General features: G+C 47.0%; 1 protein-coding gene across 4 annotated transcripts in view; it reads right to left on the bottom strand.

The window, feature by feature from the left end:
- Positions 1-8,095, bottom strand: part of ELP3 (elongator acetyltransferase complex subunit 3) — a 97,732-nt gene extending 89,637 nt beyond the window's left edge. For all 4 annotated transcript variants that reach the window (XM_074820321.1, XM_074820322.1, XM_074820319.1 and 1 more), the window contains exons 1-4: positions 8,016-8,095; positions 5,467-5,566; positions 4,406-4,544; positions 3,042-3,112 (exon numbers count right to left, since the gene is read on the bottom strand). In XM_074820321.1, the coding sequence (XP_074676422.1) occupies positions 3,042-3,112; positions 4,406-4,544; positions 5,467-5,566; positions 8,016-8,034 (329 nt within the window). In that variant the 5' untranslated portion in view covers positions 8,035-8,095. The remainder of the gene's footprint in view (positions 1-3,041; positions 3,113-4,405; positions 4,545-5,466; positions 5,567-8,015) is intronic.
- Positions 8,096-18,846: the final 10,751 nt, after the last annotated feature.

The following is an 18,846-nucleotide window of genomic DNA, read 5'->3' as shown; positions in this document are numbered from 1 at the left end:
CAGTCTTCACCAACATGGGCTCCAGCCACACCACTCAAGGGGCAGAAGGCAAAGGCAGGGTCTGGGAGAATGAAGAACCACCCACTGTAGGAGAAGGGCAGGTCTGAGACCATCTAAGGAACCTGAAGGTGCCCAAGTCCATGGGACCTGATAAGATGCGTTCACGGGTCCTGAGAGAACTGGGGGATGAAGTGGTTCAGCCACTATCCATCATATCTGAGAAGTTGTGGCAGTCTGGTGAAGTTCCTGCTGACTGGAAAAGGAGAACATAACCCCCATTTTTAAAAGGGAAATAAAGAGAAACCAAGGAACTACAGGTCAGTCAGTCTCACCTCTGTGCCTGGCAAGATCATGGAGCGGATCCTCCTGGAAACTGCTAGAGAACATGGAAAATAAGGAGATGATTGGTGACAGCCAACATGGCTTCACTAAGGCAAATCATGAAGGGATTTCAAATTCCTGAAGGAATTTGTTGGCCTTCTATGACGGGGTTATAGCATTGGTGGACAAGGGAAGAGCAACTGATGTCATCTACCTGGACTTGTGCAAAGCATCTGACACTGTCCAACACGACATCCTTGTCTCTAAATTGGAGAGACGTGGATTTGATGGATGGGCCACTCAGTGCATAAGGAATTGGCTGGGTGGTTGCCCTCAAAGAGTTGCAGTCAACAGGCTCAATGTCTCAGTGGAGAGCAGTGACAAGCAGTGCTCCTCAGGGGTTGGGACCGGTGTTGTTCAACATCTTTGCTGGCAACATGGACAGTGGGACTGAGGCACCCTCAGCAAGTTCATTGACGACACCGAGCTGTGTGGCGCAGTGACACACTGGAGGGAAGGGATGTGCCATCCAGAGGGACCTGGATGGGCTGGAGAGGTGGGACTGTGTGAACCTCATGGAGTTCAATAAGGCCAAGTGCAAGGTCCTGACCATGGGTCGGGGCAATCCCAAGCACAAATCCAGGCTGGGTGAGGAGTGGCTTGAGAGCAGCCCTGAGGAGAAGGACTTGGGGGGTGTTGGTTGACAAGAAGTTTGACATGACCCAGCAATGTGTGCTCACAGCCCAGAAAGCCAACCGTCTCCTGGGCTGCATCCAGAGCAGCGTGGCCAGAAGGGCAAGGGGGGGGGATTCTCCCCCTCTACTCTGCTCTGGTGAGACCCCCCTGCAGTGCTGGGTTCAGCTCTGGGGGCACCAACAGCAGAAGGACACGGACCTGCTCGAGCGGGGCCAGAGGAGGCCACGAAGATGCTCGGGGGGCTGGAGCACCCCCCTGTGAGGACAGGCTGAGAGAGTTGGGGGGGTTCAGCTGGAGAAGAGAAGGCTCTGGGGAGACCTTAGAGCGGCCTCCCAGGACTGAAAGGGGCTACAGGAAAGGGGGGAGGGACTCTTGATCAGCAGGGAGGGATAGGACGAGGGGAAACGGTTTTAAACTGAAAGAGGGGAGATTTAGATTAGATCTAAGGAAGAAATTCTTCCCTGTGAGGGGGGTGAGGCCCTGGCACAGGTTGCCCAGAGAAGCTGTGGCTGCCCCCTCCCTGGAAGGGTTCAAGGCCAGGTTGGACGGGGCTTTGGGCAACCTGGGCTAGTGGAAAGTGTCCCTGCCCATGTCAGGGGGTTGGGACTAGATGATCTTTAAGGTCCCTTCCAACCCAAACCATTCACTGATTCTATAACTGTATGGCACTTTGGTATTAAATTACAGTTTCTGCATCTAGAGGCTTGTTTGAAACTCTTATTTTGTGACACAGCAAGATGGACTTGTGGCTATCACAGCATGACTGCTAGGCAGGAGAAGAATGGTACACAGCAGATGGTAACCAAAAGGAATATAAATTTATTCTGCGCGTCCTTAGCTTTCTTTTGAGGGCTATGGGATTAATGACCAATCTAGTCATTTCGTGCTCAAAGACGACCTGAGACAGAAGGGGTTGACAACCCTCCTACTTTAACTGCAGGTGCTGAGCACCTCCAACAGAAAAGGTATCAGAGCAGTCAGCGTATTATTACTTACGGTACAGATCTCAACTGCACAGACACCAAGATAATGCCATCTCTATCAAATCAGACACATTCCGTTCACAGTATAATTGATTAGTTTCCTCACTGCCTGCCCTGCAAACTCAACCCAAGTCATCTGTCACCATTATAAAATTAATTACCAAATTACCGTGGCCAAATTAATTTGCTGGCAAAAGTTGCGCAAACCAATTGAAGACATTTCATATAAGTAATTACCTGGAACATCTCAAACAGAATAGCTGCTCATGAAAAAACAAGAATGGAGCCAGCTCACTCTGTTAGGCAGCTGGTGGTGAAACACACTGATACTTCAGGAGGGACAAGGTGGGAAAGAGAAGCAATGTTTTGAAATAACTGAACTGACGTGGTAGGAAAAAAAACCAGATGAGATTTCAGGTGCACAGGCTCTTAAGTCAAGCAGAAGTAACACACTTTAAGGTAAACCCAGCTTGGGTTCCTCAATTCAAATAAAACTCAGAAGCTATTCGCTTAATGTCATGAGCTCTTGGCAGCTGGAGGCCTTTCCCTTCCATCTGTGCTCTTGTTTCCCTCCAGAGCCAGGCAGAGCTAGACTGTCACACCGAGCACCTTTCTGCAGACAACACCTGCACCTCCTTGGGCCCGTTTCAGTTCAGCAGTTTTTAAACTTTTCAGGTTGAGTCCTGTTTCTTTTCTGTAACTCCAGTCGGCTTACGTACCCAGTCGTATGCACAACACACCTTTGATCATTGTGATACAACTCACATTTGATCATTAATATACTCTCCTGGTTACTATATTCACAGAACTGTGAATCCTACTAAGGTAAGTAGGATTTGGCCCATGGAAGAAAATGGTTTCTTCCTTGAAGAAAAACTGAAAACAAGACTTTTTAGCATAAATGTGCAGGCATCAGCAATCTATAACTTAGTGCTTGTGCAGAAAGGAAGCCTGTCCCCAACACAATGCTACTGCAATATTAGATTTATACAGAAATACTGGAAAACAGTCCTCTTATTTCATCTAAGCTGTGATACTTACACACATATGTTGCCTGTAAAGTTAATGTGTGGACACCTGTGTGGTTTACACATCACAGCCACAACAGCAATCTGTAAGAAGCAAAGTTAGAGGAGAGAAATTACAGTAATTGCTTCTGAAGTTACTAAAATAAAATGCATCTTGGAAGGCTACGTATACATGTGCATCTGCGAGAGACTATTTAAAGATGTTTTCTGCTTAGTCTGCCACCTAGAATATCTATGTGTTAACTCTTGAAGGAGATAACAAATATATCACGAAATAGGAAACCTATTATTTAATATTTTCACAATTCAGAATAAAGCGGCAGTCTGTTATAAAGAACTGGGTGTCTTATACCAAATCTGATTAACCACCCTGCTGAAAAGATGCACACAGACATCCAAATATTCGCTAGAACCATCTAACACACACCTAAACCAGCGCAAGGGTGAGAGTGTGCCACCAGCCACCACCTGGAGGATGGAAGTGGGGGAGAGATGAAGAGAAACAAAAAGATATAAACCAAAAATAATAAAAACAGCTTCCTCACTCCGCCTAACTGAGCTAAGCCTTTCTTCCCTGCCTGATCTCACAACTGCTTTTCATACATTAAACATAAGCATAATGTAAGATGCTACCTTCCTTTGTAAAGAGGACGAGACAGACACACAAAGACTTTCCAGTGTCTGCTAATTTGGGGCACGCAACTCAGAATACCTAATTTCCAGCTGGAGTAAGAGTTTAATGAAATATTCTATAGCCAGAAAGATGAAATTAAAGAAATTAAGCAATTGGGGGGGGTGGGGGGGGTGGCACATGGTGGTTTGGTTGGGGGTTTTTTTTGTGGTTTTGTTTGGGGGTTTTGGATGTTTGGGGGGGGGGGGGGGTGTTAAGTTATAAAAAATGAACACTTCCTGGATTTTTGTTTCTGGGGTTTTTTTTGTTAACTTGACTTTAGGCATGCTATACGTACAGTACGGAAGCATAAAAACACACAGCTGAATGTTAGCTGTACCTCTATTATTGTTTTCAGCCTGAACTACCTTTCAGAGAAACAGGTTAAATACATTTTTTACCTTTGTTCACTGAGAGGGTCTGCAGATTAAGCTGCACTGTTTCTACAGCAACTAAAAACCAAGACATGCTGCTCTGAAACAAAACCTCACACCTCCTCTTTCTCTTCTCCCAAATGTTTTGAAAGGAACAGCCCTGTAGGCACAACATCACAGAAAAGGCAACGTGGAAGCTGGCAACGCAACCAGTGCATCTGTATTAAAGCTTCCGGAATTCAATATCCTGGTCTTTGAAAACAATTTAATACAATTTATTGATGAGAGGAGGGGAGGACGGTGGTGGATGGGGAGAGTGATGTGTATATTTACCCCGCTAGCGGTCCTTATAGGCTTGGCCTTCAGCTTTGGTACCAGCACCTTGCGGTACTGCGGTGGCACAGCAGCGATGATGTCAACCAAACGCGGCTGCGCTGAAAGCCCGTACTTGGCCGATGTCTTGGTTTTCAGCCTGAAAGCACAAATACCTCCAATTAAGAACTCCATCCTGACTTGCACACCCATATTCCACAGCAGTGCTATCACACCACTGTTCAGTGACGTGGAGATCTAGGTAGGTTCTGCCAATTTGCCTTTCCAGGTAACTTATTTAAAAAGCAGACAGCAATTCCTTGCAACAGCTGCCCCGAAAATAAACTCCAAATAAAGTTGCTATGCAACAACTGCCAATGTTTTTAGCTACTGTATATTTTTCTTCTAAATATGGTTTTATTAAAACATCTGCCCACAGACTCTGGCTTACCTGTTTTCAGTGATTTAATTATTTTCACGTCTTCCATGTGACTAACCCCTACACATGCAGACTCTAGCTTGAGTTCATTTCTAAAGACATTCATGCCAGTTAAAGACATCAGCAAAAAGTCTGCAATCACGTAAACGAAAGCAAAAAGTCTGCAATTCCACCATGTAAATGAAATAGAAACAGTAGGAGAAATTCAGGTTTTATTATTCCACATATGTAAAGAAGGAAGAACTTTCTGAAAACAACTTCATTTATCACACATTGCTAAGAAAATTTGATTTAAACTTTATCCCTAAATTAATCTCTCCTTTCCCTGGTGGAACTGACTTTGAGACTACTGAAGGATGAGTACAGGTGGAAACACAAAAAGGCAATGACAAGTTTCTTGGAGTTTTTCACCAACACAACCCATTTTGTACTCTGAGCATTGCCAGTGAAGTACCAAGGTACAATTTCAAATCACCACAGAATTTACAAATCTTGGTGTCTTTATTACCAGATAACGGTAAGAGAAATGACAGTAGCCTGTGAAAATAAAACATTTTAAAATAAAGCCTGAATGTAACAGGCTGTACAGAACACGTTCATCCCTGGTGGACCAGCTCTTCAGTGACGTCCCGGAGTGACTTACTTGTTCAGATTCACATCTTTTCCCTGCTCGTGAGACTCAATTAATTGTTTTATGATGTCAGCTATCGTCATCATCATCAGCTCTGCATGGCTGAGGTCTCCTGAAATGAGAACAAAACAACAAACCACGTGTACAGCCACTGCTTTCTAATTGCTTGTGACAACCAAGGCACACCAGCTCTGCCGTTCATTTTTAATATTTCCTACAGTTGTTGCCTACAGAGGGAATTTTGCCATCATCACTCTCGATTTGCAGCATTCCCCAAACAAATTAGTCACCACCTCATATCACTGACTTTCTTTTACTTCTAGAACAAACTCCACCTTCTTATGTCAGAGCAATCTGCATGACAGCTACAAATAAAAAGTCACTGGAAGTTAAAGATGATTAGTAGAATAGTCTGATGCTACGAGTACACGTGGCAAGGAACAGGACGCAGTGGTGGGAAGGACAGTGGGACCACGCAAAGGAAGAGGCCAGCTCCATCACAGAGAGGGTATCAGATGCAGAACGGGGTGCTGGGGGCAGGGGAGTCTGGGTGTTGCTGGGCCTTTCCCACATGGCAGAGTGGAAACAAACTGGGAGAGGGCATCAGGCAGCACTACCAGTGTCTTAAAAGCTTCCCCACTGCGCCTCACAGACCCACCCCATGCTGCAACGAGGGTCTGCACTGTATAGACAGTATACATTGCTTACATTTCTTCCTTACCAGCTTGGGGAGAAGGGGGGCATTGCTATTAAGAGATCCATCCACACTTCCTAACAACCACGGGTATTTATTTTGATGCCTGCTAGCTGATGCCCGCAAGCAGTTGGTGCTCATTGCTGTGAGGGGCCTCGGACAAGAATGCACCCAAGGACATAATTTTTGCAGCTGTGATGGGTACATCCTGGTGAGGGCAGAGAAGCCAACAGGCACCTGTGGTAGTCAAGAGAGCTGAGAAACTTTACAGACAGAGCAATGAGCCAAGACGAGGCCATATATGAGGAAAAAACCCTCAGAGTTCATGGAAAGGACACTAAGACACCTCTTCAACAGCCACTAGGGACCACCACAGACCACCGAAAACCCCTATGGAAGCCCCTCAGAGACCCTTCCCCAAATTTTAATACACTTGATCAATGTATTAACATATGCATTAGATCCTCTGGAAACAAGTGTGTACTTCTTGGAAATTACATGAATATTCATTTCTTTTATTATATACAATAAGTGTGCTTTTGTCTTTTGACATGCATGTTAGGTGGAACAACCCCCGTGCATCCAGCACTGTAATACAGACTGCCTGCCTTCTAGAACTTCCAACTAAGCCTTAGGGGGTTCTTTTGAGACCAAATTTATGGTAACAATTTCACCTTGTGCAGCTCCGTCTACACCAGCAAGTGTTGGGACAGCAAAATTGTCAGAAACCCCCCGAAGCAGGGACATAGCTGGGCATACAACTGCTCCAACAAGCTTTTGTGCATATCAGCTGCGCTGAAATCTGGCAGCATTTACACCCACCTGGGAGAAGCACCACAGTGATGCTCCCATCTGGTCTCTCTCTGCAGGTAGTTTTGTGGGACACGCCAGGCCACTGCAAGCCCCGTGCTGCCCTACATCATCTTTGCTGCCCAATACCCCTCTCCCAGTTTGTTTCCACTCTGCCATGTGGGAAAAGCCCAGCAACACCCGGACTCCCATGCCCCCAGCACCCCATTCTGCATCTGACAGTCAGAGCACCAGGCAGGAGTAAGGCAAATTCCTGAGGACCCACACGGGCGCAAAGGACTCTGCCTCCCAGTGACAGCGCCCAATTCACAGAATCACAGAATCGTCTAGGTTGGAAAAGAGCTTGAAGATCACCCAGTCCAACCATCAGCCTAACATTGACAGTTCTCAACTATACCATATCCCTAAGCGCTACGTCAACCCGACTCTTAAATACCTCCAGGGATGGGGACTCCATCACCTCCCTGGGCAGCCCATTCCAACGCCTGACTACCCGTTCCATAAAGAAATACTTCCTAATATCCAGTCTGAACCTTCCCTGGTGCAGCTTGAGGCCATTACCTCTTGTCCTATTTCTTGTTACTTGGTTAAAGAGACTCATCCTCAGTTCTCTGCAACCTCCTTTCAGGTAGTTGTAGAGGGCAATGAATTCAACAGTGGGGAGAGAAAACGGGTGGCTCACAGAGGGGTGCCAAGTCCCTCCAACCCTCAATCAAGGTTGGGGCTGGCCCTTTACCCGCCTCCATGAAGGCGGAGCGGGCAGAGCAAGCTCTCGCCCCGTTTTCCTACTCCACATACACACAGCGTTAGGGGCGGCGGTAAAGCCCTACCACTGCACAGCTCCCACCCCTACAGCGCCGGGGGAAGCACGAGGAGGGGCGCCGTCCCACAGCCCCCCCGCCATGCCCAACCACAAGGTAAAGTGTTGCCCCTCAGCCCGCCCTTACACACACACAAGGCAGCAACTTTCCGCCCCACCGCCCTCAGCTCCCGGAACAGGAGCAGGGCCCACCCTGCCGCCAGCCCCGGGCACTGCCATACCCCCACACCCCGCTACCTTTCCTCTTCTGCTTCATGGTGGCGGCAGGGCCTCCGCCTCTCGTCTCACAGACCGCCTGCCGTGAAGCGGCACCGCCCCTCGACACGTGACGTCGTGAAAACGTCGCACTTCTAGCCGCGCTGCCGGAAAGCAACAGGAGGATGGCGGGGGTGGGGTGTCGCCGTGCGGCGCATGCGCACACTGCGGCGGGTCCTGTCCCGCGGAGGGTCCCCACGCGTGTCTGTCCGGGATTCTTCCCTTTTCGCCCTTCCTTATCGTATCCAGTTATAAGTGTCCCTCGTTAAAACACTCAGCATTTACCGATATTTACCGGTGTTGCTGTGCTGCCACCGTGGAGGCCCGAGACCTCCTGTGTAGCCCACACAAATGTTTCTAATCAAGTCCAAGGACGCACACAGGATGTATGAGAGTCCCTACAAATGTTTCTCATCAAACGCAAGGGCAGATAGGACACATCGGGTTAGGTCAGCCTGTTCTTTAAACTGTCAACAATGATTAGTAAGGAACTTCTAATCAGGAACTACAGTCCTTGAAGAAAAGAAACATTCTGAAACATGGAGGCTCATTAAAATTGTTTACCTTAAATCAGCTTAATTAGAGATTAGAGTGTCCTTTGGAGGAACGATCCTCATTAATAGTAAAAATCACGCCCATTGCTTCAAAGACCCCTGCCTGAATAAAGACCCTCACCCTTGGAGCTTGCACAGAAAAATGACAGCCCTCTGTAACTGTAAATGGAGACGAGGCATGTTGTTATCCAGTTAGGGATAAAGGGATAAGAAAGTAGCCAGTGGTCACTAGAGTAAATGTGTATTTGTGTAGTCTGAAGTGTATAAATACCCTGAAGTTCTTTTGTGCGGCGTGCTGGCTTTGTGGAATTGCCACCCAACCCCCACCTCTGCGCAAATATGGAATAAACCAGTAGCTCGGCTCTGGGTGTGAGACTGGCTTTTTGCAGAGCGGGTAACGAACCCCGTTTGAGGGACAACAGTTTCAGGCACCCAGATGGGACCGCGCTGACAGCCTTGCCCGGCTTGTCTTGTCGTACTCAACGGGGAACAGCGGCCCAACTGGAATCCAGCACACACCGACCTATTGGTCGGGGACTCAGAATCCCAGAATCATCTGGGTTGGAAAAGCCCTTGAAGCTCCTCCAGTCCAACCATGAACCTCACACTGACCGTTCTCAACTCCACCAGATCCCTCAGCGCTGGGTCAACCCGACTCTTCAACCCCTCCAGGGATGGGGACTCCCCCCCTGCCCTGGGCAGCCCATTCCAACGCCCAACAACCCCTTCTGCAAAGAAATCCTTCCTAAGAGCCAGTCTGACCCTGCCCTGGCGCAGCTTGAGGCCATTCCCTCTTGTCCTGGCGCTTGTGCCTTGGCTCAAGAGACTCATCCCCCCTCTCTGCACCCTCCTTTCAGGGAGTTGTAGAGGGCCATGAGGTCTCCCCTCAGCCTCCTCTTCTCCAGACTAAACCCCCCCAGTTCCCTCAGCCGCTCCCCATCAGACCTGTGCTCCAGACCCTGCACCAGCTCCGTTGCCCTTCTCTGGACACGCTCGAGTCATTCAATGGCCTTTTTGGAGTGAGGGGCCCAAAACTGAACCCACTCATCGAGGGGCGGCCTCACCAGTGCCGAGTCCAGGGGTAAGATCGCTTCCCTGTCCCTGCTGGTCACGCTATTGCTGATACAAGCCAGGATGCCATTGGCCTTCTTGGCCACCTGGGCACACTGCTGGCTCCTGTTCAGCTGGCTGGCAATCACCCCCCCAGGTCCCTCTCTGACTGGCAGCTCTCCAGCCACTCCCCCCCAAGCCTGTAGCCCTGCTGGGGGTTGTTGTGGCCGAACTGTAGAACCCGGCATTTGGCCTTATTGAAGCTCATCCAGTTGGCCTTAGCCCATCGCTCCAGCCTGTCCAGGTCTCTCTGCAGAGCCCCCCTACCCTTGAGCAGATCAACACTCCCACCCAACTGGGTGTCATCTGCAAACTTACTGAGGGTGCACTCAATCCCCTTGTCCAGATCATCAATAAAGACGTTAAACAGGAGTGGCCCCAAAACCGAGCCCTGGGGGACACCACTTGTGACCGGCTGCCAACTGGATTTAACTCCGTTCACCACAACTCTCTGGGCCCGGCCATCCAGCCAGTTTTTTACCCAGCAAAGCGTGTGCCCATCCAAGCCGTGAGTAGTCAGTTTCGCCAGGAGAATGCTGTGGGAAATGGTGTCAAAGGCCTTACTGAAGTCAAGGTAAACAACATCCACAGCCTTTCCCTCATCCAATAAGTGGGTCACCCTGTCGTAGAAAGAGATCAGGTTTGTCAGGCAGGACCTGCCTTTCATAAACCCATGCTGACTGGGCCTGATCCCCTGGTTGTCCATTATATGACTTTTAATAGCACCCGAGATGACCTGCTCCATGACCTTCCCTGGCACCGAGGTCAGACTGACAGGTCTATAGTTTCCTGGATCCTCCTTTCTGCCTTTCTTGTAGATGGGTGTCACATTTGCCACCCTCAGCTGCGCTCCCAGAGTCGGACGGTGATGAACACAACAGTGCAACGCCTCTACAAGATATCGATAAAGGGGCACAAGGGAGGATTGGTGAGTAGAATTTTTATTTCGGATTCTGATTGCTCTGCATAAGTTGTTCTGTTAAGGGACTGCAGCAGGAGCTTAATTTTCTTCTACACAGAGACATGGGGGATGAGCAGCAGAGGGCTCTCTTCCTAAAAGCTGAGTGTATGAAGCTGTCGTTAAAGAAATTTTTTCTAGGAAATAATTTCAGTATGGGTTCAGTTTCCTCCACTGAGAAACCTCCTTGTACCCCTTTAGGATACATCCTTAAACATTGGAATAAATTTGGATGGGATCCCCTGACAAAATTAAAATTACTAAAATGCTGTGGACAATGGTGGCCCATGTATAAGCTTGACCATGATGAAATCAGGAGGCTGGAATATGCGACCTTGAGTTATAATACTATTTAACAGCTGAAGTGGTTCTGTAGAAGGATCAGTAAGTGGGATGAAGTACTGTATGTTGATTTGTTTTTCATGTTGTGGAATAATCATGAAACAAGGAAAAAATGTAAATTGTTAGCTAATGATCCTAACAGTATACATGTGTTAGCTGAAAGTGGGCAAGGAAAGAAAAAGCAGTGGTGTTGCTCGGCATGCAATATAGGGAAAGGGTGTGTTAAAGTATTTAAGGGGCCAGAGGAGCCAGAGGACGTGCAACTGTGGGTATCAGAACTAGGAGTCAGTAAAGAGGAACCAGTGAGTGAAAGCAGTAGTGAGGAAGAGGGATCTTCCCAGAAGGAAGGGAAAGAGACTTTTAGTCCAGTCTCGGGAAGGACTAGAGAACAGCATCCAGCTGTATAAGCACTCCTCTGACAAGCAGTCAGGGTGGAAGGAATGCCTATGTTTGTACATGTTCCTTCTACTACCTTGGATTTGTTGAATTGGAAACAGTCAATAGGATCATACCACAAAAATCCAGAAGAGATGTATCAGCTGTTGGAAACAATACTGCTAATCCATAACCCTAATTGGGGAGCTCTTCAGGCAGTGTTAAATACTTTTTTTACAGAGGAAGAGAAGTGTCTGGTGTTAGAAAAGGCTAGGGAGGGGAATGAATGCCATAATGCTAATGATGATCCTGCCGCACACATGCACAAGATGTATCCAGAATAACATCCAAACATCAGTTTGGGGAAAAATAAACAGTATCGGCAATTAATTTTGTATGGGGTCCAACACAGAGTTCCAAAACCTAAAAATGTGTCAAAGTTATATGAAATAAGTCAAGGAAGTGAAGAAAATCCATCAGCATTTTATGAAAGGTTGTATAATGTTGCTAGACAGTGGACAGATTTGAATCCAGAAGATGAGGCGAATAGGAGAATGTTTGATATGTTTTTCGCTGGACAATCTGTTTCAGATATTAGGCAAAAATTACAAAAGGCAGATGGTGCCGGAGAAATGTCGATTTCACAATTAATTGAAATAGCTTATAAGGTTTATTATACTATTCCTGATGAAGTCGAGAGAAAGGAGAGACAAAAGGAGAAGCAGAAAGAGAAAATTACAGGCTGCGTTGTTGGCAGCACCAATTACTGAGAGTTCAGTGAGAGGCAGAGGGTTCAGAAGGGGGGGTGGTAGTGGTAGGGGAAGAGGCCACATGAATAATCATGTCATCTGCAGGCCATTAGGACAAAATCAATGTGCTTATTCTAAGGAAGAAGGGCACTGGAAAAATGAGTGTCCAAAGAGGGAGAGATTACAAAAAAGGACAGTGGCCCAAGGGAGTCTGGCACTGGAGGCAGATCTGATCGTGCTAGCAGCCTCACATTCAGATTGACGGGGACCAGCGGAAAATAGTAAAACTTCCCCAGCTGACCTCCTGGTTCCAGTGAAGTTGAGGAACGAAACTGTTGATCTTCTAGTAGATAGTGGGGCAACCCATTCAGTAGTAACCTTTAAGTAAAACACATTGTTGGGATCACAGAAAAGTGAGCTTTTCAGCCATTTTTAAAACCTACGGAATGTACAGTTGGAGGTACTACCTTCACTCTATACGTGCCAGAGTGCCCCCTCCCCTTGCTGGGACAAGATCTATTATGGCAATTGAAAGCACAGCTAACATTTTCTGATGAGTCTCTTCAGCTACACGTGCCTGAGGAGACAGCGTGGAGAGCTTCATCGTGTCTGTTGACTGAAAAGGAGCAGAAAGGGACCAGGATCTCGGAAGAAATTTTGGATGCTGTAATACCCCTGGTATGGGCCTCCAAGAAACCTGGACAAACAAAGAATGCTACTCTGATAAAAGTGGAAGTAAAATCAGGATCACAACAGGGAAGGAAAAAGCAGTATTGAATGAAATTAGAGGCTAGAGTGGGGTTACCATTAATACCTTTGTGCAATATGGCTTACTATGGGAACGTCGGTCTGAGTATAACGCTGCTATCCTACCGATAAGGAAACCTGGACTCAAAGAATATAGACTGGTATAAAATTTAAGGGAAATTAACAAAATCACCATAGATGTTCATCCTGTAGTATCTAACTCCTACACTCTACTGTCTACAATATCTGAAAATAATGTATATTTTACAGTGTTAGATTTAAAAAACACTTTCATTTGTATTCCCTTGGAGGAGGAGAGCCAGAAAATTTTTGCCTTTGAATGGGAGAATCCCAGTACTGGTAGAAAAGTACAACTCTGCTGGAATGTGCTGCCCCAGGGATTCAAGAATAGCCCGAGCCTGTTCGGTAATGTACGTGCCAAAGAACAGGAAGAATGGTGAGATGGGGAATGGGCTGGATACGCTGTGGTAACCCCACTGCAACACGAGCATTGCCACCCAATACCTCCGCTCAAAAGGCAGAAATTACAGCTTTAACTCGAGCCTTGGAGTTATCTAAGGGTAAAAAGGTCCTTAAACTAGAGATACCTTTAGATACTCCAGTCCATGACTTCCAGCCAGGAGATAGAGTCTGTATCCTCACTTGGAAGGATGAGCCCTTAAACGACCAGTGCAAAGGGCCTTACCTGGTACTGTTGGTTACCTATACCGCTGCTAAAGTAAAAGGGATAGACTCTTGGATACCCTACACCAGAGTAAAGGGAGCTCCAAAGGAAGAGTGGATTTCTGAGGAAGTCCAACCTTTGAAGCTGAAGATTTCGAGCATCCAATAAACTGTACCTGGGAATCCATTAAGTCACATTCTGATTTAGATTGTGCTCTGTTTTGTATACTATTGTATACTTTGTATAGTATACAGTATATATATAGTATATATACAGTATATATACAGTATATATACAGTATATATAGTATACAAAATAGTATATTTTGTATACTATTCATAATATTGATTCCTTTTGTGAGATATATGCTTAGAAACGTCTATGAAGAACAAAGTGGGATTAGTTTGGGTGATACGGTATTGTATGCTAATTTTTCTGACTCAACAGGAACCAGGAAATCTGTGAGATCGGAATTTACATCTCAATCTGATTCAGAGGACCGTTACAATCACACACCGGTCTAATTGCTGGGTTTGTACTCATTTTCCATAACATGGCCGAAAGGGGAGTCCTTTAACAGGAATACCCATTCCTTCAAATATATCATGGCAAAATCTGTAGAGTACACCCTCTTTTAAAATAGAATCTTTAGAATCTCGGGGATGGGAAGTAGAAAACCCACCTCCACATGAGAGTTATGAATTATGTTTCTAAAGATGTTCCCCCCCGAAAGGAATAGAATAAATTGCTTGTTGGAAAACAACATTTTTGTGGGAAATTACACTAGCTGTAATTGTACAATAACAATAGGAAAAAGAGGAAATGTTGGCTTGCCCAATATTGTCTGGCCAGTTTCCAGAAGGTGAGGAATGGTACTGGGTATGTGGCACGTGAGCCAGGGAAGTTTTACTGGTGAACTGGGCAGGAATACGCACTTTAGGTGCAATTGTTCCAAATATAACAATCATGGACAAATTTAGTGGAGATAACCAGTTTTGGCTAAGATCATTCCTAAAGAGACAAATAAAAAGCCAATCCTCTTGTAAAATGACCAACAGCTTTTCCTTCTTTTGCCAGCTGGTTTATACCATGGTTAGGAGTCAGCACACTGGAAAAAGCTGTAGGAAATATTTTGGCCACAATTGAGAAAACTGGAAATGAGAGTTATGATGCTCTAAAGGCCCTGCAAGAAGTGTCTGAGTCAGCTAAGATTGCTTTACAAAATAGAATGGCTCTTGATACGCTGCTGACCTCTCAAGGAGGAGTGTGCACAAATACGAGCTGCTGTGTCTATGCAGATCAAAGTGGAAGGATTTCCACCGATTTAAATGAAATTTGGCAACAGACTAAAACGCTTCATGAGATAAAAAAAGGATAACACTTCTTACGGATTCAGAGAAACATTCAAATGGTTAACTTCCTGGTTCCCTGATTTGAGTCTATGGATAAAGAAACTTTTAGGAATATTAGTTACAATATTAATTCTGTTTGTATGCCTTTAGGTACTCATCCAATGTATGCGGAGATGCTGCTTATGTGTGGGTGAACAAACTGTGGAAAAGATGAGACTTATCTAGATGAATTTAAGTTCTCAAGATAGTCTCAAAGGGGGGAATTGTAGCCCGCACAAATGTTTCTAATCAAGTACAAGGACACATAGGACATATTACAGTCCATACAAATGTTTCTCATCAAATGCAAGGACTGATAGGACACATCGGGTTAGGTCAGTCTATTCTTTAAACCGTCAACAATGATTAGTAAGGAACTTCTGATCAGGAACTACAGTCCTTAACGAAGAGAAACATCCTGAAACATGGAGGCTCATTAAAATTGTTTACCTTAAATCAGCTTAATTAGAGATTAGAGTGTCCTTTGGAGGAACGATCCTCATTAATAGTAAAAATCACGCCCATTGCTTCAAAGACCCCTGCCTGAATAAAGACCCTCACCCTTGGAGCTTGCACAGAAAAATGACAGCCCTCTGTAACGAGGCATGTTGTTATCCAGTTAGGGATAAAGGGATAAGAAAGTAGCCAGTGGTCACTAGAGTAAATGTGTATTTGTGTAGTCTGAAGTGTATAAATACCCTGAAGTTCTTTTGTGCGGCGTGCTGGCTTTGTGGAATTGCCACCCAGCCCCCACCTCTGCGCAAATATGGAATAAACCAGTAGCTCGGCTCTGGGTGTGAGACTGGCTTTTTGCAGAGCGGGTAACGAACCCCGTTTGAGGGACAACACCTGAGGCACCCCTGTCCACCCACCCTCCGCCCCGGCAGCTTTCAGGCCCTGCGCCCCGTCAGCGCTAGATGGTAGCAAAGTATTGACGTGAGGAAAGGAAAACAAGCTGGATTTTCCTGGCAAAAGGCTAAAAGTGCCTCCCTGAGAGGCGCCTGCAGACCTGTGCGGTCCTGGGGAGCACAATGGGGAGAGCTTGGGGGCCGGGGGTGTGTGTGGAACGGAGCAGGGGCGAGAACAGGGGTGTTTGGGGGGTTCCCTGTGGGGAGAGACTGAGGGGAAGGGCTCGTTCAGCTGGGAAAGGAAAGGCTTTGGGGGCCCTGACAGCAGCCCCGCCCCATACCTCCAAGGAGTTTATGTCTTCACAGTGGTGTGTGGTGGGAGGACGGGAGATAATGGGTGTAAGTTTTAAGGAGAGAGGTTCAAACTGAGTGTAAGGAGAAACTCTTTCATTGCCAGACCAGCCAAGTGTGGGAGTGGGTTGCCCATAGCAGTTTGTGTCATCTTTGGGGGATTTGAAGACCCAACTGGATAAAGCAACCTGGGCTGGTCCCAGAGCTGACCCTGCTTAGAGCAGGACATTGGACCAGAGACCTCCTGGGGTCCCTTTCAGCCTGAATTCTCCTACGGTCCTATGAAATAAGCTCGAGATCCTTCTACGAATCTCCACTGTATTCTAGAGTCCACATAAGCTTCAACATCTATAACTTCTCAAGGCAGAGAGTTCCACGGCTGAATTACATCTCGCATGGGGAACTACCTGCTTTTGTTTGTCTGTTGCTGTTAGCCAGAGCCTCGCTGGTGCCGCCGGCTCCCGCTTCTCCTTGCTGGTGGCATCCTGGTCAACCAGTAGATTCTGGTGGATCTCTGTGAGTAACATGAACGTAGCAGTGAGCAGAGCGGAGAGGCTGCCTGGCTGAGAAAACAGGATTGCAGAGGTGGAGAGAACAGGCAGAAAGGAAAAACAGGCCACCAAAAAGAAAAAAAATCCCACCAAATTATAGGAAAAAAATGAAGAGAGATGCTGGCAACTGCCGAGTGACCCACTTTTATGATTTATGGGCTGGTAAAAACCTCTCTTTGAAAACCTCCTGATCTGGGGGCAGACCTGAAGATATTTTGGCATCATGCTGACGACGGGAGTGCGCCTGGGGACTGAAGGGTCAGGAGGGTTGGCAGGGAGGGAAGAGAGCACGTGGAAGGAGCCGCAGGTCAGCTGTTCCCACCGCGCGGGTTGGTTTATAAAGCAACCGGAGCCTGCTCTGGTGCCTGAGGTCAGCACAGCAGCCTGGCAGGCAGCTTGTACGAGGAGGGGTGTGTGTGTGTGTGTGCACGTGTTGTGAGACCTTCCTGCCTTTCCCACCTTGCTGGGTGGGTTTGGCAACATCCTGCCTATACAAAGCAAGATCCCCGAATGGAACAGGTTGAAAATATGGTTTAGACCATCTGCTCCCATTGCTACTTTTCTCCTGCCTTCAGGGCTTTTTGGAGAGCTGAATTCAGTTCCTTCCTACAGGGAGTGCCCTGCAATGCCTGGACCTGTTTCTACCTCTGATTTTACCTCCCCAGGGGTCTCCCAAGCATCCTGTGCCAACCAGCAATTTATCTGTGGTTTGGAGAGTGGTTGTGCTCAGGATACGGGCTGCACAAACAGTGACAAATCATCTATCCAGACACGCATCTTCTGCCATCACCTCTCTCAAAGCCGTTGCAGCAGCTGCTGTGCAGGAAGGGATGTTTCAGATGTGGCCACGCCGTCGGGGGTTGTCTGTGTGTCTAGCCGTGCCCTGCTTTGGGCTGGCTGGGGTGTGAAAGCAATTCCTTCCCTTGAATTATGTGGTGGTGCACGTCCTCCATCAGGAGGATGTTTTTGTATGTTGTTGGGGATGACACAGAGCGCAGGACAGGTAGGATGCCTGTGCTAGATGCTTGTCTAACAGCAAGCCAGCAGGGACAAGGCAACCGATTTCAAACCATTTCCCATACCCCCCTCCCTCCCCTTAATCCACACCCCCCTAAACACAACCCTGCGCACCGCATCACTGCCTCCTCATCTCCTCAGCCCTTCGTTACGTGAGCTGAGCTGTGCTCTGCTTTTGTTATCAGCTTCATCCACCTATTACAGCAACTTTTTATCTTGCATTTAGCTACTATCATTAGCTGCTTTCCCTTTGCCACAAGGTCTCCACGCTCTTCAGTAAGCGTCCTTTAACATATTACAATCCCAATGCTGAGGCTTCGCTCTCTGAATGCTCCTACTTCCCTGGCAACAGCTCACGTTCACTCATCTTCCATCGTGCCACGGGAGCTGGACATTTCCAAAAATCCTTAGTTTTAATCCAACTGTACTCCCACCTGCAACTCCCATCAACTTCAGTTACACATAATCCTTTTCCCAAGTTTCTGTTTCTTTAGCTCAGAAGAGCATTAATTAGGTAAACTTCATTTTGGCTACAAAGTCAAACTACAGTACCAAACTCTGCCATTGCTCCCGGCAAGGAACACCAGGTAAATGCAGGTGGAGTTTTGGGCAGAAACGGATGGTAAAGCTTGGGCAAGAGGGCGACTGGCATGTTTGGGTTTGTTCCCCACATCTGAGCAGGGCTGTAGCCTAGGGCTCACATTCTGATCTTGCTTGTACTGGTGGAATTCAGATGCAGCAATGCTGATTCATTGGCCTCTGGGGTTTAAAAGGTACTTTCAGTTCTTTAATCAAAGGCTGTGGCTAATGAGAGTTGTGCAGGATCTGGATATGCCAAGCAGTGCAGGGAAATGCGCATCTACAAGGAAGGGTGAAGGAAGGCACAACAACCTTCCTCTGTACTTGTTTAGCAATTCCTTATCAGCATATCTGGAAGCGGGCTATAAAGGCGGGTAAATAACCATCTGCCTCTGCAGATCAGCAGCCCGGGGCACAGGGGGTGATAGTCTTGCCTGAGGCCAGCCAGCAGCTCCTGGCAGAGGCAGGTGATGGAACCTCTTTTGTTTCCATTTCAGATTCTGACCCATTTTGCGACCTCAGGAATGATTGTAAAGTATGTTGTAAGTACATTTTT

The sequence above is a fragment of the Strix aluco genome, chromosome 3 (assembly GCF_031877795.1).
Source record: "Strix aluco isolate bStrAlu1 chromosome 3, bStrAlu1.hap1, whole genome shotgun sequence".
In the NCBI taxonomy this organism is placed as follows: Eukaryota; Metazoa; Chordata; class Aves; order Strigiformes; family Strigidae; genus Strix; species Strix aluco.
The sequence above is the reverse complement of the archived record's forward strand: the minus strand, read 5'-3'. Positions and strand labels throughout refer to the sequence as shown.